Source organism: Sceloporus occidentalis, unplaced genomic scaffold, assembly GCF_023333645.1.
Source record: "Sceloporus occidentalis isolate IW3139 unplaced genomic scaffold, rSceOcc1.0.p SCAF_2, whole genome shotgun sequence".
NCBI classification, from domain to species: Eukaryota; Metazoa; Chordata; class Lepidosauria; order Squamata; family Phrynosomatidae; genus Sceloporus; species Sceloporus occidentalis.
In genome coordinates, this window is record NW_028316982.1 from 19,834,561 (window position 1) to 19,858,184 (window position 23,624).

General features: G+C 41.1%; 1 protein-coding gene across 1 annotated transcript in view; it reads left to right on the forward strand.

Annotated features, from left to right (window-relative positions):
* SLC7A14 (solute carrier family 7 member 14) overlaps positions 1-1,564 on the forward strand; it is a 57,197-nt gene extending 55,633 nt beyond the window's left edge. The window contains exon 8 of the mRNA XM_089508858.1: positions 229-1,564. Coding sequence (XP_089364984.1) covers positions 229-548 — 320 coding nt within the window. The 3' untranslated portion in view covers positions 549-1,564. The remainder of the gene's footprint in view (positions 1-228) is intronic.
* Positions 1,565-23,624: the final 22,060 nt, after the last annotated feature.

Genomic DNA, 23,624 nt, shown 5'->3' on the forward strand with positions numbered 1-23,624 from the left:
AGAGCTCTTGTGGGAAGAGCAGGAACAATGTACTCAAGATAGTTTTAGAACTTGTGTGCCACATGTCTATTCCACATGTGAATTATAGATACCAGCTCAGTTTCTGCGGCAGTATTGATAGATCTGTTAAGTCTTAAACTGTTTCTTGTTTGGTTACCTAGAATGCATTAAAAACTCCTATTGTATCAATAGACATTTACCAGCCAGAGTCTCCTCTCTTTCCCCCAGGTCTGCTGATTTATTTTGGCTATGGCATATGGAACAGCACACTGGAAATCACCGCTCGAGAAGAAGCTTTACATCAGAGTACATACCAACGCTATGATGTCGATGTTGATCCTTTCTCCGTTGAAGATGGCTTTGCTTACGCTGAGAGTGAAAACTACCAGGACTGGGATCCTGCCGATGACAAAGGTTTCTCTTACCAGCAGATGTCAGAAACAAAGGAGAGCAGTCGGACAAGTAGCAAATCAAAAAGCAAAGGCAAACACAAACAGAACTCAGATGCACTAATTTCAAATGATGAGCTAGACTACTCACCAGAGTAGATGTGATGGAAACACTCTGTGTGACTAAGCTAACCCTTGGGCTAAATTTGATGACCTTTTTTTTGCACCCATTTCAGATGCAGCCTTTCTATAAATGTTCTGGGTTTTCCCAGCAATCACATCACTTGCTCTGTCACTTTCTGCTTTTCAGGATGGTTCTCTCTAGTGCTTATCCTGAATCAACAGAATACCAACTTTAGCACACACAAAAAGTTTTGGATTCTCATACCTTCCCACCAGAGACCATCACCAGTCATAGTTCTATTTCACTGAATGTTGTCAAGAGCTTAGCTATGATATAAGCTAGCTTGGCCTGCAAAATCTTTCTGGGCCCAGGAAGCATTTTACCCATGAGCCTTGGTGCTGCCATGATTGTATATTTTTAATGGAAGTCAAATCCAACAAAGTGAATACTTGATAAAATAAGTACAAGCAGTTCAAATTGGTATAATGCTTATATTCTCTGTGCTTTCTTCTAGAGAATACTCACTGGTGCACATACTGATAACCAGTGATTATTTGGCAAATATATCATTTTTTGGTTTGTTAACCTTTTTTCAAAAGAAGATAAACATAGGGAAGTACATTGATAGGTAGATGTTTTCAGAATGTAGGCACAGTGTTTTCCCTTGAGGATATTCTGAGGTAGACCAGTATTTCCATTGTCAATTCTAAAAAGCAAATAGACTTTTTCACTGAGCAAAATATTTTAGCACGTTGGCCTATTTGGCCTTTCATAGAATCATAGAGTTGGAAGAGATCACATAGAATCATAGAACTGGAAGAGGTGTTCCAGTCCAATTCCTTGCCATGCAGTAATACACAATCAAAGCCCTCTTGACAGATGGCCATCCAGCCTCTGTGTAAAAACCTCCAAAGAAGGAGTCTCCGCCACACTTGGAGGCAGCATATTCCACTGCCAAACAGCTCTTACCATCAGGAAGCTCTTCCTAGTGTTCAAATAGACTCTCTTTTCCTGTAGTTTGAATGCATCGCTCTGTGTCCTAGGCTGCATCTATACTAGGGGTAGGCAACCTACGGCCCGCGGGCCAGATGCGGCCCGGCGAGGCCTTGGGACCGGCCCCAGCCCGGTCCTGCCGCCGTTTGCCGCCGGGGCCTTTGGCCTTTTGTGTGAGGGCGCGGGGCCTTTGGCCTATCAGGAGGAGGCAGGCAAGTGGCGGGCAAGGGGTGGTAAGGGGGGGCAAGGGGGAGCAAGTGGGGGCAAGTGGCGGGCAAGGGGGGCAAGCAGGGGCAATTGTCTATAGAAGCCTCAGAAACATGCATTTATATTAAAAAAAAATTAAAAATCAGCAAATTTTTTCACGTGGCCTCGATTTTTTTTTTTTAAAAGTGTCCTACATTTGTCCCGGTATATATATATATATATATATATATATATATACACACACTATTTAATTATTTATTTTTTGGCTTCGGCCCCCCAGTTGTCTGAGGGACAGCAACCCGGCCCCTGGCTCAAAAAGGTTGCCTACCCCTGATCTATACTGAAGAATTAATGCAGTTTGACCTCGCCTTAACTGCCATGGCTCAATGCTATAAAATACCCAGCTTCCCAAACCACCTCTCATAGCACATCCTTTCAATTTTTTCCCCATGTATTTTTGTTCACAGATTGTACTTTCATAGTAACTGATTTATTTCCTGATGAATGGTGGTGTATCACCACTTTACTTGATTATAGTGTCAACTGGTTGAAATAAGTATACTGGGGTTGCATCCACACTGGATAAATAATCCGGTTTGGCACTGCTTTAACTGCCCTGACTCAAGGCTATGGAATTCTGGGAGTTGGAGTTTGTTGTGGGGCCCAGAGCGGAGCAAACCACTCTGGGCCCCACAACAAACTCCAATTCCCAGAATTCCATAGCCTTGAGTCAGGGCAGTTAAAGCAGCAGTGCCAAGCTGGATTATTTCTCCAGTTTGGATGCAGCCTGGTTAGATTTTTTTGGATGCTTCATTTTATGTCTTTAGCCATTTCATTAGTTGTCCAAATTCCATGATTTCAGTTTTAAATAAGAACAATCTTGTAGACAGGTACAATGACAATGAGATTCAACTTGATTTTGGTACCATCCCTCTAAAAACAGATTCATGCCCAGCAGACTCACATGGCACACCTCTTGCTAGTCTTAGTACTTCAGACTCTAGATGAAGGGGAGAGTTGTTCCTCCATTTTACCCCTGCTAGTTTTCTACACACAGAAAACTTCCACTGTAGCTTGCTTTGTGTTTCTATTGAGAGGGTGTTGTTGTAAGATCTCTTACTTGCTGTATGCAGTGGTATAGTCCAGCCAGAGTTATACTGCATAATTCTGCTAATCATGTAGTTCACCATTAACTGCAAACATTAATATTTGATATAGACAAGAAGCTAAATGTAAACTGTGGACACTACACATGTGAGCCTTAATTGGTGTTTAAAATCTCAGTGTTATATTCCACAGTGCTGTTTAACTTCTTAATAGTATTTCAGATTAAGGTCAGACCTTCCTTGATTGAGAACATATGTAGCCAGGGTACTACCAAATCAATCCATATCTAAGATTCATCCATTCCCATTCCATAAATATCCAACACTGAATTTCCAGGAATATTCTCTTTGGAGTTCCCAGTTAGTGTTAGTACAGTATTTAATACACTGACACCTCTTTCTTGCTTTATCTGAAGCTCTCAGCATATCTACCCAATGAGGCAACAAAGGTTGGATTCCTATTCTCGCTGATCTATGAGTAAAACCTCTTGAATGCATTACAGCAAGCACTGAGGTCCAGGAGCAGCCCTGCTACAAGAGTTTTACTTGCAATGGCCCTTCCTTTTTTAATTCCACCAAGTAAATCTCAGCTCCAGTCTATGAAAGAGAGATACGTGGAAGCAGAACTACTCATAATAATCTGTTGGCTTCCCCCTTTAATGTTATTGCTGTACTTGTATTCTGCTAAAAACCAGTGTGAATAACCTGCTGTCCTCCTGCTGTTATGGGACTATAAGTCCCACTGGCTACAGCCATTATGGCTAATGATCAGGAATGATTGGTGCTGTAGTCTAAGAGTATCTGGAGAGCTACAGCTACCCTTGCCATAAGTGAGGAAGCCAAACTTTAAGTAAGGTCAAACATACCTTTGGATAAATCCAGAACAGCATGGATTTAAGAACCATTATGCCTGTCATTTCTAAAAGATTCAGAATTTAATGTCTTACAAGATGCAAAAACACTGTTTCTTGGATTCATTTCCTAGAACAAATAATTGCTGCCCCTCTCAAAAAAAATTATCTGTCTCAAACTAGAGTGCTCAGAGCTGGCCATGGAGCCATGAAGAGGAGTGGTGCTCTTTGGCTGATGTTCATACAAAACATGAGGAATTTAGCAGAAGAAACATTTCCTAAAGCATGATGGATGGGCTCTGGGATTTGTGCCATTCACTCTCTTTTTCTGTCAAGCTTCATCCTGACTGCACTGAGCTGTGGCCCTGCCCCAAAGAGTCTGCTTTTAGCTTTGAGGACCAGGACTTAGAGCAAGGGTAGGGAATATGACTTCTCCAGATGCTGTTATACTCCAGATCCCATCATCTTAAACCAGCATGGCCAGTGGCCAGAGATTATGGAAATTGTCAACCAACACTATCTGGAAGTCTCCATGTTCCTCACCCCTGTCCCTAGAAAACAAAAAGTCCTGTTCATATCACACTGACGGCTACGATCCTGCATTGACACTGTAGCTATAATGACTGAGTTCCATTTATGTAACTGCTTCTGTCAATGCCACCCCCACCCACCAAACACCTATCTCCTGAGGCAGGAAGTAATCCAATCAAAGGATTTCCAAGGGGTTGCATATTGGACCACTGGGAAATGATGTTTGCAGCCTTCTTTTGGTCCTGGTGTGCATTGAGACAAACAGCTGTGGCTATCTCAGCTGCCCATCTCAGCATGTATTTCTATAGGGCGCTTAAGACCAAAATTGCTGTTATCCTCGGAGCAGAAGCCTCTGATAGTGCTAACTGACTCCCAAGGCTATGAGTAGTGGCAGGACAGGGCATTTCTATTCTGACTGTGATATGGAAGACTGGGAAATGAAGGCCCCAGACTGAATCCAGCCCTCTAGGATTCATCAGATGGAAACACTCTCCTCCCCTTGATCACATCACTTGCTGGATTCACTATTTCTAAACGGTTTAAATGCTTCTCCCCATGCTTAGTTTCTAGCAGTAAAAGCTTTAAGCTAACATATGGTGATATTTTCCTATTCCATTGCCCTCCTAGCCATTACACTGCTGCACCCAGTAATTTCTCTGAAACTGAATGTAGCCATCAGGCTGAAAGACATTCTTTCTGCAGGCACTGCCCATGGCATATCATGGTCCACTCTTGATTAGGCACCCTAGTACTTCCATTTAAAATTTTAAAACTAGTTGAATGGCTTGCAATCATACCACTTAATGGCCTGGCTACTTTGCCCTTCAAATTCAATGTTTAATGTTGTTAGAGTCCCCAGCATCAGTCACCAGGAACTGGGTAACTTTTAGGGTAGAGTCTATCCCAATAAAGTAGCCTCTGTCTTTTTTTCTTTTTCCCCTCAAAAGCCATCATTTCATCATGCAAGCAACAAGGCATATAAACGAGAGATTCTGTGGTCAATCATAAAACATTGTTCTGCAATGAGGCTTTATTCAAAATCCACGAAATTTCACTGAGCTCTAGATTTCTGTGTCTGCTGGACATCATAACAGAATAAGTACTTCTAACAGTTGTAACTGAGCCAATAAGCTTCCTCAGTTCCACTGAGCAAAGAGAAGGGCATCTTCAGAAATAATGCTTAAAATGACCTTTTTTTTTTTTGTCTTTAACATGGATTGGAAATCCCCAGACAGTAGAAAATCTAAATTGCACACCATGATGCACATCTCACTGCCACTAATCAACATGGAGCATGATCTACAGGGCAGTGCTCCCATGTTGAAAGCAACACCAAGAAGACACTGTTTGGCACATTTGACAGTCCTTGAGCTGCAGTTCTTGCATTCAAATAATCCAGTGCCTATATATCTTGAGAAACAGAGCATTTTCCTACTAGAACACATTTTTTCCCAAATGAGAAACTAGTTTCTGAGGGGAGAGGAGCAGTATGCATGAGAACATATACACTACAGGTTGAAGTAACATCATTGTACCAATACAAAAAATCTAATAACCAATGTGGGCATCTTATAGAAGGGAAGGCTTTTGAGTGAGAGTTTTTATGCACTTATTACCAGCTCTTGATCAAAAAATGGGCCCATTATGTGCCTTTAGTAGAACTATGCCACAAAAGATTAGTTGTTGACTCGTGGCATTACAGACATTATAGGTGCAGAATTTTCTTAAGTCAAAGCTTTGGATGAAACTAGCTAAACCGATGCTGCTTTTAACATGGCAAACCATGAAAATGGTATATTTCTGATAAATATTCAGTGGTGTGCTGCTGCAAGGCTCATGTGGTCAAAGCACTAAGGAGGTGTCTTTCTAAATTATGTTGTAAATCTCACACTAGCCATAGCAATGGGTTTTCTAGCAAAAATATATGGTTGTGAATTATCACATTTGTAATGCAAGATATTTTGAGATGGCTTCCTTTCGAATTTGAATGGTTTGAGAGTTGTATTAAGACTGTGAGAGACCAGGGTTCAAATCCCTACTCAGCCATCTTGGGCAAGTCACATTTTCTCAGCTGCAGAAATAGGCTAAGGCAAACTCACTCTGAATATATCTTGCCAAGAAATCCCCATGATAAGTTTGCCTTAGGCTCATCATAGGTCAGAAACAACTTGAATGCACACAGCAACAGAACAACACTTAAGAATAATTGAAATCCATAAACACCTGGACAACTTCAATAGGAAAGAAGAAACCTTAAAGTAAATAAAGTTTGGCTGCCAGTCCTGAAAAACACCAAAATCAAGACCCAGCCCATGCAAATGAAAACCACCCAGAGTGAGGGGGGGTTCCCAGCAGACAATGGATCCTTAATTAAATAGACACCCTGATACCTTGCCATTCAACAACAGAACAATACACAGATTAACATGCAAATCACTTCCCCTCAACCAACAGTATATATACCCCTCTCTTTCATGCTAGCATTCTCTGAAGATGCCAGCCACAGCTGCTGGCGAAACGTCAGGAAAAACCTCTTCTAGAACATGGCCTCATAGCCTGAAAACCCGACAAAAACCTGATAATCATTAACTTGTTTAAAAAATCAATTATTGGTGAAGATAAAATTGCTAGTGGTAGATTTTTTGATATGGATCAACATTTGTGTTGTTATGTGCCTTCAGGTGATTTATGACTTATGGCAACCCTAAAGCAAACCTATCATGAGGTTTTCTTGGCAGAACTTGTTCAGAGGGGATTTGCCACTTGCCTTCTTCTGAGGCTGAAAGACTGTACATTGCCCAGCGTCACCCAGTAAGTTGCCACAGGTGAGCAGCCATTTGAACCCTGGTCTCCCAGTGTCCGATTTCAACCCTCAAACCACCGCAACATGCTTGCACTACATGGTACACCCTGCACTTGTGAACTCTCCTTAGGGATATAGCAATGAGGATTCTCATGGTGAGCACCTGCACTTCAAAAATGATCACTTCTCCACTCTAAATACCTCACCTAGTTCTGGGTACTTGGAGCTGATTCACACATTTCTTTGTTTATTACTTGATGGCTGTGTCATCAGCAGGTGACTTGCATTTCTGAAGGAGCCACCGGTGATCTAATGGTCCAGATGGAACTTCTGTATCACCTCATGCTGTCTCAAACAAAATGTTTTGCAATGGAGTCAGTTCATGCATTCAGTGCAGAGTAATTCAGTGATGAAAAATCAAATCAATGTGTCTGCATGTGTACAAATCAGCCCCTTGGGAGACTGAAGTTCCTCAAGAGGTTTTGATGTATTTCTGTATATGCTGTACCTCAAGAGATACAATGGGTACAGGTTGTGTATAGCCATTAGAGGAAGGATACACTGATGCACCCCTTTACACACTCCAAGCTTCCTCCTCTATGAAAACTCCCTTAGAAGGCAATTGTGGAGCCCCTATACCCACAGTGGATCATAGCATTGGAAAAGTGGGTGACTAGAATGATTTAGCTACAGGAACCTGCACTTAAACTTTGTTGCTGCAAAAGACTGTCACTGTGTGTCAATCAATGGCATTTGTGTTCTACTTTCAATTTGTAAATGATCTTTCCTACTTTTATTTCATTTGGTCTCTAGATTGTCCAATTTGCAATTTCTTTATGTTTGTGTGTGTGTATATATATATGTATATATATATATATATATATATATAGCAGATGGCATTCCTTCTGTAACAATTTGCTGCAGTTCTGGTATAAAATTGATGTATTTGTTTAAAAAGAGAGAAAAAAAAGTTTGTTCTCTTAAAGTTACTCATTTATTTATTTATGTGTTTCCTAAACCCCATTGGTGCACTATGCAATGGGTTTTTGTGGTGTGTTTTGATGAAAGTTTACACAGGTATCTTCATAGAGTGACCTTTATTTTGAGAATGACTGTGTTGTTGACTATTATATAAAATATATAAATATACTGTCTTATTGAGACACTTGGAAAAGAAATCTAAATTTACCAAATGTGTATATTTTAATAGATGCATAAAGCTTCATTGTGTGCCTTTATATTTACAAAAAAATTAAAAATGGAGGTTTATAAAGAAAGCCAGAGACAGGTAACATCTTAAACAACAGCTTTTAAATGAAATTTTAAACCAAAAAAGGTGGGGAGGGGGGAATCCCACAGTATCTATATTGATATATACAAATATTTGTTAAATTTACCAATATCTGAAGGTCTGATATTTTTCAATGCTAAAGTGAATTAAATATAAACAAATCTTGCCTTAAGAGCTTGGAAACATTTCCTTTGTAAAGGAGCAATTTAAATGGCCTGATGTTGGTATTGGATTGTTATGGAGTTGGGGAACAGATTATTAATCTATACAATAAAATCTAGGGGAGAAATTGCAGTAGATTTAGGTCACTTCTGTCATCCTTGGCTTTCAATTTTCTTTTTTGTTGTTGATGTTGTTGTCAATTCAGTCCTTTACTATCCAAGTTAAACTAAATCTATGATCAATTTCTATCTATCCTGGATCTCTACAAATAACCTTGGGAATTACCACTTGATCTCTTCCAAGACCCTAGTTCACTTCACAGAACTCGAATCCCATATCATCCAACATTTCACTGATGAAACATGTGGCCAAGCAACATCCATGTGGTTAAGATAGCAGAAATTATTTATGGGAAAGGACACACAAGCTAGAAGAGGCTGCAGCAGTTTGCTTTTGCCTGAGTCTACAGGTGTTGTATCCATACCTGTAAAATAATTTGTGCTTATGTCTATCCAGATGCTGTTAGGACACATGATGTTCCTCTGGATTCAGAGTGAAAGCGCATTCTTTCTATGCCTGAGAGCTTTAAAGCCATTTTTTAAAAAACCATTTTTATCATGCAGTTTCTTAGGGGAAAACATCTTTTTACAAAATTTGCACCCTATGCTTCAAATTTGGCTCAGCGTGGAACTGGATGGTGCAGTGGTTGGAGGGCAAGGCAGGACAGGTTGGTATCCATTCCCTGCAGGCATATTTTTGCCATTTTTTGCTGTTGAAGTTATAAATAGAGGTCTTCAACTTTTTTGTTGAGGATATAATGATAACAATAATATGAATACTGATGTTTCTAACAACCCAGCCAATATCTGGCAAGGAAAATCTATGCTCGTGGAGGAGTGGAAAGAGCTTTTCTCCCTTTTTATGGAAACATGCAGCTTTTAAGAAAGAAGGAAGGACAGGGACAGGAGAAGTGTCCCCTGTCAAATAGGGCGCAGTTTGCTCTGGCAGGAGTGGGAGGTGCAAAGAGGAAAGGAAGCCCCAAGACAAGCATGGAGCAGCCCCAACTGTTTGGAAGCACAAGTTTGAAAAATGCAAGTATTAGTACTGCCTATCATGGGGATGTAATGTACAAGCTAACTCCACTCCAGGAACACAAACCCTTCAGCAGATTCAGAAAAGCATTCAGTGAGCAGAGTTGATCACAGTACATAGTTGCTGTCAGGACTGAAGAATTTCTGCAGTTGCACAGTATACCATACTTAAAAGTTTAAACAAGTGACCTGTTACAAAAGCCTCCATCCTGTTCGTCAGCAACTCAGAACATGCTGCCTTCCCAGGTCTTATCCCTCCTATCCTCCTGCTCCCCAAAAAAACAACCTTGGTGATTTGCAGTTCATACTTTTCCCAACTTATCTCAACCCATACTACGAATGATGCACAATCTTTTCCCAGACTCATCAATACGATAGTATACCCTATCATCTCACACGAACACACATGTTTAAGCATAGCAATTATGCTAATAATTGTCCAGACCATGATCCTGATGGGACAGGGGGTGGCAACTGTGAAATTGACAAAACAGAAATGTTATTTATTTCCTGAGTAAGAATTGCAGAAAATGGGATTGAGTGGAGAAAATTGCTTGAATGCAAAGGAAAACCTCCTGGCCTTGGGTGCTCCTTAGTAAAGGTGAATGAGGTGGCTTCAGATAGCAGCAACTTTGGATGGGGACAGATTTCAGTGATTTGCTGCAGGAAGATGTCAGCTGGAACTGAAATGAACTCATTTTAACTCTTTCCTTCTCACTATCCTCCTCCCATCTCCATCCTTCATTCTTTCTTAAAAGCTAGAGTCCTAGTCTAATGTACAAACCACTACACCACACTTATTCACTTAAAAGCCATTTACTTCTGTAAATGGGGTAAGGAAGCATCTAATTTTCCTGCATGAGGGAACCTGGCAAGGGATCCATTCAAAGGGAGTGCAGGTAAATAGTACAAGAAAGGCTTCTGGTTAATTAATCAGATTGTGTGGATATATGTATATCAGCATGCAAGCCAAAAAGCAAAACACACACACACAGCTGCTGCGGCCACACAGCCCAAAACAATCCAATTCATTGAACACATGGACAATGGTAGAAACTCTCTTTTATACTGATGTGGCTTTGGGTCCGGGAAATGTGTGACTCTAAGATCAATTTGAGTTTGGATTTTAAAAGATGAGTGTGGCACTGAGGAGGCAACACTGTGGCTGGATACTGGGCATTATTTTGCAGATGTGGATTCAGCCAAGGAAGAGAAAGATTCTGACTTTTGCAGTTTGAACTTATTTTGCAGTAACTGAAGTAAGCTGAGGACAAAGGGGGGAAGTGAGAGCAGGGTTGTACCCAAGATTTTTGGAAGGGGGGGCGGGGTCCAGACTAAGTGCCATCATTATAATGGGGCTAAGGTGTGGCAGTGCAGCGGCATGCGCCATTCATTGTATCTAACAGAAGGGAGGGTCCGGACCCCACGGACCCCCCGCTTTGACTACGTCCCTGGTGAGAGGAAGAGAGAGAAACCAAATGACAAAGTGGAATGACAGAAAATTAATTGGGATTGTCCCTGGCAGACCAGAACAGTTTCCCAGGATTCTCTGATGAGTGGAAACCTACCATCTAAGCCAGGGGTAGGCAACCTTTTTGAGCCGGGGGCCGGGTTGCTGTCCCTCAGACAACTGGGGGGCCGAAGCCAAAAAATAAATAATTAAATAGTATATATATATATATATATATATATATATATATATATAAAAACCAGGACAAATGTAGGACACTTTTTTTAAAAAAAAATCGAGGCCACGTGAAAAAATTTGCTGATTTTTAAAAATTTTTTAATATAAATGCATGTTTCTGAGGCTTCTATAGACAATTGCCCCTGCTTGCCCCCCTTGCCCGCCGCTTGCCCCCGCTTGCTCCCCCTTGCCACCCCTTGCCACCCCTTGCCCGCCACTTGCCTGCCTCCTCCTGATAGGCCAAAGGCCCCGCGCCCTCACACAAAAGGCCAAAGGCCCCGGCGGCAAACGGCGGCAGGACCGGGCTGGGGCCAGTCCCAAGGCCTCGCCGGGCCGCATCTGGCCCGCGGGCCGTAGGTTGCCTACCCCTAATCTAAGCAGTAGAATAGACTTCAGGGGCCTGCTGTGCCATTCTGGAAACTAAGCAGGAGTGTATCCATAATACTATATGTATATAACACTGCTTCACTCAGATTTTGAAAGGATTACCGTGTGTATGTTTATGTGCTTCCAAGCTGCCTGTCAACCTATGGCACCTCATGAATTTCTTAGGGTTTTCTTAGGCAAGGAATACTCAGGGGTGGTTTTGACAGTTCCTTCCTCTGAAATAAAGCTTACATCACCTGGCATTTGTTGGTGGTCTCTCACTCCAGTCCTAACCAAGATCAAACAGGATCTGATGCCTTTAGGGCAGTGATTCCCAATCTTTGGTCACCCAGATGTTTTGAACTTCAGCTCCCAGCTCCCAGAATTCCAGACATTCCTGGGATTTGAAATTCAAAGCATGTGGAAAACCAATGTTTGGGAACCACTGCTTTAGGATATACCACACGTACTCCTTTTCCCATACATATTTTCTTTTTCAGAGCTAACATAGCTACGTCAGAAGATTTTTTTTTTAATCTCTAGGGATTTTTAAAATTTCCACTACTACTTCACTTCCTGCCCACCACCTCTGTCTCCTCATCACAGTCTCAGGTGTGAGAAGGTGAGCAGGCCAAGGGAGGTGGATCAGGGAGCCTCTGGCAATGGAACAGGGTGACTTGGCAAAGTGGGTGAGGCAGCTGTCAGAAGAGGCAGGGAAGGAAAGGCAAAACTATTTTTTAAATACAGTGAAGGTTAGGAATATTTCTAGTACTAATTATCACAGCTCATATAGTAGGGATATTTAAAGTGAGAGTTGCCATAGCAATCAATGGTTTGAATTAGTCAGTTGGTAAATGTGTCCTTTTTTTGCTTCTGAAAATATGGTAACCATGCATTATGAACAAACATCACAACATATGTGCATTGTCTTCTACAGCCAGCTATACCTTTTAAAACTCCCTGTTCCAGTCTGTAATCTGACAATTGTACTCCCTTTGTACTTGAAGGCTACACAGCTTTCTCATACAAGTTGCTCTTTAATTGTTACAAACAAGTACTGCAGAAAATAACTTGCTTATCAGTCCCAAATTACTCTTTCTCAGAGACACAAATAAAACTAATTAAGAGCATCTCCAGACAAGAAAAATGTCTCTGAAAGTCCCAGATTTTGTTCCTGTACAAACTGATTTTATTTTGGAGATCTACGTGACATTTCTCCCATCATGAAGTACTTCTGGCATTTACACTGCCTTTTCATTTGCACTCCCCAGGTCAGTTTAAATTCATCCAGTATTTCCCAAAATCTATCTTTCTATGGCTATCTGCTTATTATGCAGAAATCTAAACTCTGAAATAGTCCAAAATCCAAAATTGTCCGTATGCGTGGCTGGGATAGTCACACTTTTGCTTCTGGTGGTTCGTTGTATACAAACTTTGTTTCATGCACAAAATTATTATTATTGTGTATAAGGTTACCTTCAGGCTATGTGTATAAGGTGTATAGAAAACATACATGAATTTCATGTTTAGACCTGGATCCCATCTCCAAGATACCTCATTATATATATGCAAATATTCCAAATCCAGAAACCCTCGAAGTAAGAAACATTTCTGGTCCCAAGCATTCCAAAGAAGGGAGACTCACCTTGTACTAGAGTAGGTAAATATGTAAGTAAAATCAAAGCAAAAGAAAAAGAACTAGAAAGTCTTGATACTTTCAGAGACCTTTTCCGTTCAGGATAAGCCCTAAGATAGTGGAATTCAATATTTTGAGATGATCCTTATAGATTCTAATAAACTTCCATACACCAAGTCAGCCATGATTTTTCCAACTGGTCTATGTTGTTGTTGTTGTTGTTGTTGTTGTTATGCTTTCCCCCCAAAATTGAGACACAAAGCAACTTACAAATTAAAAGAACAATACAGTTAAAGACATACAAAAGTAAGCATTAAAACAGAATTAAACTAGCACAGTATTAAAACACATCACTCATTAGTAGAATAAGATGCAATTTAAAAAGTTGAAAGCAATTAAAATCAGTACATATTAAAAAATTAAAAATATTAGAATACATTAAAGCAATAAAAATAAAACTATATACAGACATTCCCAGGCATTAAACTGTCTTTCCCACCCCCTGCTACCTAGTTATTTTTAACCAGGAATTTCTACATCATGGTGGGCCACTGCATGTGGGTTACAGGATTAAATTGCTCCCCAAGAAACCTTGGAGGTCCATATCCACCCAGCACACACTTCCAGAAAAAAAATTGCCTGAAGTATCCTCTGGGGGCATGGGGCAATTTCCCACATTTTTGGCTCACCCAGGCTGTTTTATGCCAGCAGAGGTCTTTTGTTGCAACTTGAAGTGGCTTTGAAGTCATTTTATGTTGTTAGAAAAGGCCCCTACTGGGCTTCAAATGGCCAGAGGGAGCAAAGTTGTTGCAGAATTGTCCCCACACCCCCATTTGGAGTATTTGGAGCAGTTGGACCTTGGAGGCATCTAGTTTAGACGACGCAAGCCAAAACACCCATGTCAGGATCAAGCCCGATCCTATTTGTGCAGACACAGATCAGCAGGATCGAGTCTAACCCTAGAGTAAAGAGCCCTTACCCGGGGGTGAAATAGCCCTGGTTTTCTGCTGAGTTTCTAAGAAGGCCTGTGGCAAAACTGGGCTGTTCAGACAGACACCTCCTGCACTCCCTTCCTTGCTGGTGAGTGATCCATCTGAGAAACTCCCCACAGGGTGCCTGGGGGGGGGGGGGTCCTTCTCAAATGGATCACACTCCAGCAAGGTCAAGAGCAGTGCACCGATCCCAGGTCCTGAGTTGGTGTGGGAATAGGTGCCCATCCTCACGCCCACCCAAGGACTAACCCGGGTCATCACCGGGGCATAGCACAGGCTCAACCCATGATAATATCCTGCTCCATCTGCTCTGGCCCCCACTGAGCTATGATTCCACTATTGGAACATGGTCTGGTGAGAATCTGCCTTCATGATGAAAATAGAAGTCATAGAATGAACTGAAACAAAGCTGAGCTGAATTTTCCAAGAAGACATTTTTCTAAGAAAATGTCTGAGATTTTTTTAAAAAAAATCCCTCATAACAGAAATGTGGGTGACATCCCCAGATCTGGAGGCTGCATGCATTCCCCACAATCAATGACCTCACCACTCCCACTCCTTCCTTGCCATTAAAAAAAGGGGGGTCTGGAAAAGGCCCATCATGGAGCTTTTTGATGTGGAGTGGATTTTACTTTCGACCTCTCCCCCCATTTTAGGTCTGGGGGCTTTTTCAGAAGAAAAGTGAGAAGTCAATTCTGTTTTTTCAAATATATATATACTCCCACCACAGCCAGGAGCTCCTAGGGGATGCATGCCAGGTTATATATGACTCACCTTCACCTGAGAACAATAACTTTTCTGGAACTCAAAGGCTTTCATGGCTGGCATCCATAGTTTTTTATGGATCTTCCAGGCTATGTGGCCATGTTCTAGAGGAAGTTGCCAGCCACAGATGCAGGTGAAACGTCAGGAATAAACTCTTCTTGAACATGGCCACATAGCCCGGGAAACCACTAAAAACTATTTTCTGGAACTTTTTGCAGTCATCTCTGAATATTTCCCATAATTTTGAATGTAGTGGTCAGCATCTCCCACCTGCCAAAAATACATAGGCTGGAATCTTACATATGTATATGTTCCCCTGTGGAAATGACTGGACATTTTTATCTGATGTGCAACATTTGCATTCAGTTCATGATAACAGAAGTAGGAGCCGCATGTATGGCACATATTTCCCATGCAGATGCTCATAAATGGCTGGTGTGTATCCATCCAACTGTGCCTGTTGAAATATCAGTAGAACTCCTTCAGTCATGCATTTGGTTGATCAGCGTTGTCACTGACCCCAAGAGTCATGCAGCATAATCAATGTGTAATTCCATATAAATTAATTAAGACTCTGCAACCCCAACATGGGATGTTAACCAATGTGCGCTGGAATGATACTTGGCCCTATGGTCATCAGACTGAAAACTGGAGAAGAAATTTCTGCAGGTATTGTTTGTAACACAACCAGATAGCAAGCAACTCCTGGTGCAATTTCTTCTTTTACGCAGTCATTAACAATGTACCATCCTTCTCCAGTTTTCAGTCTGGTAATTCTGCTTAGTCCCAGAGCATTCTGAAATTATGCAAAATGGTGAGCAGGCTGCCAACAAAGTTGCTGAGAGGAGGGGGGTTAAAATCTATTTTTAAAAGTGTGCAACTCAGCTGCTCTTCTGGCTAAGGGTGATTTTCAACTCCATGAAGCTATTGGAGAATTGCTCCTGCCCCTGGAGATTTTAGGTGCAGAGTTTCGGGATATTGCTTTTTTGGATTACAAACTCCAGAATCCTTCAGTCTGGGGAGTAACTGGTCATGCTTGTTTGAGGATTTTGGAAATCGGAGCTCCCTAAAATAATTTTTCTCAGCCATGATGGTGAAAATGTTTTTCCAAGCAGTCATTTGTGTACTTGAAATGAAATAAAGAAGTGTGGAGTTAAAGCACAAATGGATTACAGGTTCCATGCACATATTTTATTAATTTCTCTGTGCTGTAACTGTTCAGTGAGGTAGTCGATTGTGTCTGAGATTAAATACTTCAGATTGTGGATGGTACTTCATAGTTTCTATTGTTATGAATATTGATTGGTTGGGATTATGGCATCAGTGTATTTACAAAGAATAAAATAACAGAGGCTTGTAGTCAATAAACACTTGCAAGTGAAAAAACAACAATAGCATTGTTCCAATAGTGTATTATAAATTCGAATAATATGTTTTTTGGCTTAATTACACTGTGATGCAAAAGATATAGGGCTTTGCCAAGGGCTAGCTGGCTTATTTTTTTAGTTAACATCCCGACTATCTCCTGACAGTGGAAACCAAGGCAGCTTACAACAAGGCTAAAACAAGATAAAACTAACAACCTGAAGATTAAAAAGTTTTTAAAAATCAGTTAAACAAGTCATCATATTAAAACATTCCTAATTTTAAAAAGAGTAAAACTCATTTAAATACATAACTGTAAAAGTAAATATATGGCACACTCACCTGATTTTAAAAAAAAGAATCCCTACAACTAATTAATCAAGTCATATTTACAGATAAGATTATCTTTATTGCAAAGTAAATGAGACCTTGCTGCATTCACACTGCAGAAATAATCCAGGTTGACACCACTTTAAAAGCCATGGCTCAATGGTATGGAAATATGGAATTTGTAGTTTTGTGAGTCTTTTAGCCTTCTCTGGTAGAGACCTCTGATGCCATAACAAACTATAATTCCCAGAATTACCAAAATGTTGCAGTGCAGAATATTCCTTTCCATTTCCCTTCTTGATCTGGTTTACACTAGAGAAACACTTGGTCGGTTAACTTCATGCGCACTCTGAGCATGCTCAGGCCTCATTTGGCTTATATTTGTTTCTTTCTTTTGAGTGTGAGGTTTTCCTCTTAGGATCTTTTTTCCTCCTAAAGGATATATGTGTGCTTGTGTTTTTGTTTGTGTGCTTCTGCACACATTTGAAGTTCTCCCAAATCCAGTAAGATCTTCCTCTCATTCTTGGATAAGTACTGTTTTGGCTACACAAAACCCAGTCCTTATCGGGTGTAACAGCTGGCAAGTCTTAAAATCACATGGCACTGCTTTGTAAATCTGATTAGATTATCATTAAGCAAAGTGAGACTTCGGACATTAATTTTTGGGTGATATAGAAGGAGGAGAAAACATTATTTCTGTTGCATTTTTGCTAAGCAGGATGAAAGTGGCTTGTGGGATTTTCTGCATCCTTTCGACACTCAATCTCATCTGATCTTCAAACCTCAACAGGGTCAGGACAAACTAATATTTGAATGACTGACTGCAAAGGAATACCAGGTGCTGTAGGCTGTATTTTAGCAGAAGGCAATGGAAAACCACAGCTGAGTATTGCTTGCCTCCACCATTTCACAGGTAAAAACTGGGACACATGTGGCCAAAATGTAATCAAGATAGTAAAAGTTATTAATGATGAAAAAACCAAGATGGGAGAGGCTGCAGCAATGCAAAACTCTACATTCTCTTCTCCCTCTGGCTTAGTTAATTGAGTACAAGCTATTCTTTTAGGTTGAACTCAGCCTGCAGCAGTTGATATAAACTGAGAACAAAGGGGGAAAGTGCAGGGGCGAGAGAGACACTGGGATATTTTTAAAGCATCTGAAAAAGTGTGACAATAACAGATTACGCGGGGTTTGTTTCCAAGACACCAAAATCCATGGCTGCTCAAGTCCCATTAAATACAAAGGGATAGTAAAATGGAGTCCCTTATATAAAATGGCAAAATCAAGATATGCTTTTAGGAATTTATATCTGTTAAAAAATATTTTCAAACCATGGATGGCTGAATCTGTGGAGAAAGAATCCATGGATACAGAGGGCTGACTGTAATTCGGACTGTTGTTGGGAAATAGGAACCATTGGAGGGTTTCCTAAGGAAACCCAATGAAATTCATGAGGCTGCCATAAGTTGACAGGTGACTCAAAGGTATATATTCCAATATAAACATACATACATATACATATATATATATATATATTTGATTATCTTTACTGACAATTTTGTTTTATTCTGTATTATGTGTGGTTTTTTTATTGTATTCTAGTATTGTATTTTCATAGAATCATAGAGTTGGGAGAGACCACAAGGGCCATCTAGTCCAACCCCCTGCCATGCAGGAACTCTCAATCAAAGCATACCTGACAAATGGCCATCCAGCCTCTGTTTAAAGATCTCCAAAGAAAGAGACTCCACCACTTTCTGAGGGGAGTGTGTTCCACTGTCAACAGCTCTTACTGTCAGGAAGTTCCTCCTAATGTTTAGGTGAAATCACTTTTCCTGTAGCTTGCATTCATTGCATTCATTGTTCTGGGTCCTATTCTCTGGAGCAGCAGAGAACAAGCTTGCTCCCTCCTCAATATGACACCCCTTCAAATACTTTATATCATATCACCTCTTAACCATGTCTTCTCCAGGCTAAATATCCCCAGCTCCCTAAGTCGCCCCTCATAGGACATGGTTTCCAGACCCTTCACCATTTTAATCACGCTCCAGCTTCTCAACATCCCTTTTTGTGTTGCCCAGAACTGGACACAGCATTCCAGGTGAGGCCTGACCAAAGCAGAACAGAGTGGCACTATTACTTCCCTTGATGATGGATGGATGGTGCTATATAAATAAACAATCATCATTATCATCATCATCTGGCTTTGGATATTTCGTATCCTGCTGCTCTGCCCTAAGTAGCCAGAAGCCTTGGGTCAGCCCTCTCTATCCATATAAGCCAACCATGTTCTTTTCACCAGCACCAGCAGCTGACCTCATTGTGGTGAACAATGCCTGTTTTGTTTCTCGTCATCTGTAAGGCCAACTAACTTAATGGCATGTCTTCCCTCTCCTGCAGAACCACATCAGAAGCCAAGTTAGGGCTACAGACGGTACGTAAGAGCTACTCCTGCCTAGCACCATTAGCTGTTTAGTGGAGGGGGCCTGAAGCAGGGTGGGGGTGGCACTGAAGAGACTGACTGGTATTTATGATACAGCCTTCCTCCTCTTGCTCTTCCTCCTCCTTCATCACCCACTTGGAGAGCTAGGGAGCTTCTCACCCAAACACAATGCCCCTCAGTGATCCCACCAGGCTCTTAAGCCTTTGCCCAGCTTTGGGGGATGCCATGTGATCCATTGTTCATCACTATTTATAGCCCCCTCTGCACAGTACCCTCCTTGTGTAGCCAAAGTGTGTGACAACAGAGGACACTATTATCCCTGCTCCCATGCCATCGCCCCCTATGCATACATCAGGAGTGGCCAATCTGTACCCTCATTATCATAAAGCACCAAGCCCAAGGAGAAAGTCGATCCAGCTCTTAAGAAGTCAGAAGAGTGCTGTGACAAGGCTGAAGAGTCAAGGACTTATTTATGGCAGGGAAGAACTACAGAGCAGTCCATTCCATAGGAAAATAAAAAGATGAGCTTTCAAGGTCCTACTATTAGCCAGGGTGAGGTAACCACCTTACAGGGCAGATGCTGAAGGATGACAGAAGTAATGCCCCTCAAACTCAGGGAAAACCATACAGGTACCAAATATAATAGAAAAAGTGAACAAAAAAGTAACTGAAGAACATATAGAGAGTAACTACTAATAATTTCATCTGTGAAGATTTGGAGGGCGTGCATCTATGGCTGCTGCCACTCTGCTGAATTAATGCAGTTTGGCATCACTTTAATTTGACGTTGAAGGCTTTCATGGCTGGCATCCATAGTTTTTTGTGAGTTTTTGGGGCTATGTGGCCATGTTCTAGAAGACATTTCGCCAGCATCTGTGGCTGGCATCTTCACCCACAAAACCCACAAAAAACCACTTTAATTGTCATGGCTCTATCCTATGGAATCCTGGGATTTGTAGTTTGTTGTGGCACCAGAGCTTTCTGACAGAGAAGGCTACATGTCTCACAAAACAACAAATCCCAGATTCTATTGGATGGCACCATGATGGTGGCAAACAGTGTTAATTCTGCAGTGCAGATGCAGCATATGTGTAGAATGGGGAGGGCAGGGGGCATCTTGTTCTTTGCAAAGTTGGCAAAACATTTTAGGCTGGCCTTGTGACCTCTTTATCTCAGAGTAACTCATTACAGTGTAGCTGCTTCCACCTGAGTTAGCCCACCTTCATGGTTGTCCTGCTTGGTGGGAAGGAGATTGTTAAATTATTGCTGTTGTTTACCCAGACGTCTGGATATGGAAAGGGGAATCAAATTCCTTTCGCCATGTTGTAAGATGATAAGACCCAAATGGGATGTTTACCATTGTTTTGTTTTTTTCAAATGTAGTGCATAGACACCTATACCTAAGTTTACAAAACAGATATGCTCCTGGGCATTTAACAGAAAATTTGTTACCAGAGGCAGAAATAACATAAAAATATAGGGATAATTTCCTGCATCACAGAAATGAGGATCAGTTTAACATATTTCAGCAAACCTTTTATCCAAAACTAACAATATGCACATATAAAATGAACCAAATAGGCCAGGTAAACCTTGCATAAGTAAATAAAAACATTTTGAACCTAATAGAGACCATATGAAACCTTATTCCAAAATGCAACCATGAATGAATGAATGAATGAATGAATATGTGTGTGTGTGTGTGTGTGTGTGTGTGTGTGTGTGTGTGTGTATATATATATATATAATCAGCTTCCTTTTTCCCCTGGTTTCCATGTTAGTGGCCACACTTATTGATCTATCTGGTTTGTTTGTTTGTTTGTTTTAAAACACGCTGGGTGGAGCTGATCAGCCAAGCTTATCTGCTCTCCTGTTCTCCCTCTGGGTGCATCTATACTGGGGAAATAATGAAGTGTGATGCCACTTTGAGTGCTGTAGCTCCATCCTATGGGATCCTAAGATCTGTAGTTTTACAAGGTCTTTAGCCTTCTCTGTTAAAGTCCGTTGGTGCCTCACAAAACTACAAATCCCAGGAGTTGCACTTAAAATGATGTCTATCTGCATTATTTCTGTCGTGTAAGCTTTTCCTAGGAGCAGCAGACAAGACTTACGCACAGGACATTTCTTGCTTGGGAACAGCAAACACTTTAGGCAATGGGCATGAGGCTATGTAGGTGAGTGTTGCCTGCTGCTCCTAGGAAAAGCTTTAGAAGGCTCCTCCAATGTACAGCAGGGACAGGCTGTTGAGTAGACCTCAAGCTCAGAGCATGGGGCACACTTCTCAGAGGGAAACAACAAATGCATTAGGCAATGAATTTGAGGTAGGAGTCTACAGGAAGCAGCGGCTTCCTGTATGGCAAATATAATATACAGCTTCTGTCATATGACTGGTAGGCAAAAAGCGGTGAGATAGAAGTGTTATTCAAAGGAAGAAAACCGTTTTCTATTCCATAATGTTTCTGGGTGAAGTTAGGCCAGCAAGTCAGTTGCTAAAAATGTACAAGTTGCAAGTCGAGCCTGTGCATCATGTATTGCAATATCAAGTCCAAGTTGGGTCACTCAAGTGAGCTGAGTCTGAGTCAATCAACTTAAGTCTACACCACTGCTATTTGGTTTCTAAACCCTTCCCTGTGAGTCTCTCTATCGTCTGTCTGTCTGTCTGTCTGTGTGATGATGTTTAAATAGATCCCAGAAGACTAAAGTCTGACTGCTCCCTCTATAATACACTTCAGCAATTGCTGTAACATTATACATGAATGTGAAAATGTTGGAGAACTAGGCCCAAATACATCAATCAGACTTTTCAAGTATGAGAGCTGCAAACAGTTCTCGCTCACACCCTGAAAGTACAGTTACATTGTTATTGGATTTCAGTAACAACCTTTTGTTCCACTTACTCTCTGAAATATGTTGATCAATTTTATAAAAACTAGGGGGGTGGGGTAAAGCTATAGTTTGTCAATATCTTTATTAGAACCAAAGAAAATGTGCAAGAGGAGCAAGATTTTGCGTTCTCCAGAATTAAACAATGCCGAATTCTGTAGCATTTTGGTTGGTCCTGATAAATGAACTGACCAACTGTCATTTTTGTGGTCAGGGATTATGTGTCCTTCATTTCCCAAGCCTCTTTGCAGAGGTTTCATCCCAGCCACTTCTGCTCCCAAGACAAACTGCTCAACTTCATTCCAGCCTTCTGAATGGGACCCATTCAGGAGACAGCGGCATGCACAAAAACAACACAGTTCACAATTCTCAGCCAGTCTTCACAAAGCTGCACATCTGTATGTTACACATTCCTTTATGGCGCCCACATCTCACAATGGCAGTGCTTATTGTTTCTCTTCAGGGCATACAACAAGTAACTGTACGCAGAGCCTATGATGTAATGAGCACAAATGTTCTGCCAAGGATCTGTGGAATTACAGTTCACATTGTGAACATTGTGTCAGAGAGAAAGAGAATGGAAAACAATATGAAATTAACACAACAAATTAGACTGAATGACAAAACACACATTTTGTTCTAAATCTAAATCAACTCCAAAGACAATTCAGCATCAGTGTGCCCAATGCCAATATGGCAATCTTCTTATTCTGTATGCAGAGAGATGGGTTCTTTGCTGAGCTGGTTCAAATTGCATTGGAATAAATGAGATTTGGTATACATAGGACTGGATCTTCACGTAGTTGGCTAGGTGGTCAGTTGGAAGGCCAATAGGAAGAAGCTATCAGGACTGCACAGTGTCCATGCCTATGTCAATGACACATGTCCTGTCCTTATCTTTCTCTTGTAATTGCTTCAATCTAAAGAGCTATTCCTTCTGTGTGAACTTTCTCACTGGCCATGTTGGTGGGGGTATTCTGGGAACTGTAGTCCAAAAGTATTTCTTCTATAACCCTGACTGACCAAGGGCCCCTTCTTGCCCCTGTGCTGGAGACCTCACACACACTAAAGGTTGATAATACTACAGAATAAGTGGGTCACATATTAGCTAAGGAATGTGGCTACTAGATGAGCTGCCATCACAATTGCTTTCTTAATTGATTTCAGTGCTTTCTTAATTGATTTCAGTAAAAATATCGTGGCATCAGCTAGAGATTATTTCATTAAATGCATGATTTGAGGCATGGTCTGAAGACTCCACATGCAGCATCCTTGATGTACCCAGGCAGGTAACAGCCTTGCCCCAGCCTGTACAGTTAACCATTTAGGAATCCCCTGTATGAATTTTATTTTCCACAGAACGTAGGTGGGGTAAAAGGTAAAAAAAAAACAAGCAAGCAAATGTTGTCTAGTATCTATGTGCTTGGTTAGATAACCTTGGATAGGTCTCAATCTGGCAAACAGAAATTCAGCTTTCTTCTCTGCTGCCTCTCTTGCTGCTCTTGTTGTTCTACCCTTTTCTCTATTCAGGATTCGAGGTTTACAATAGTTAAAACAAACATAGCTTTAAAAAAATCACATTTTACAAAAGTTTAAAATGTAATTAAAC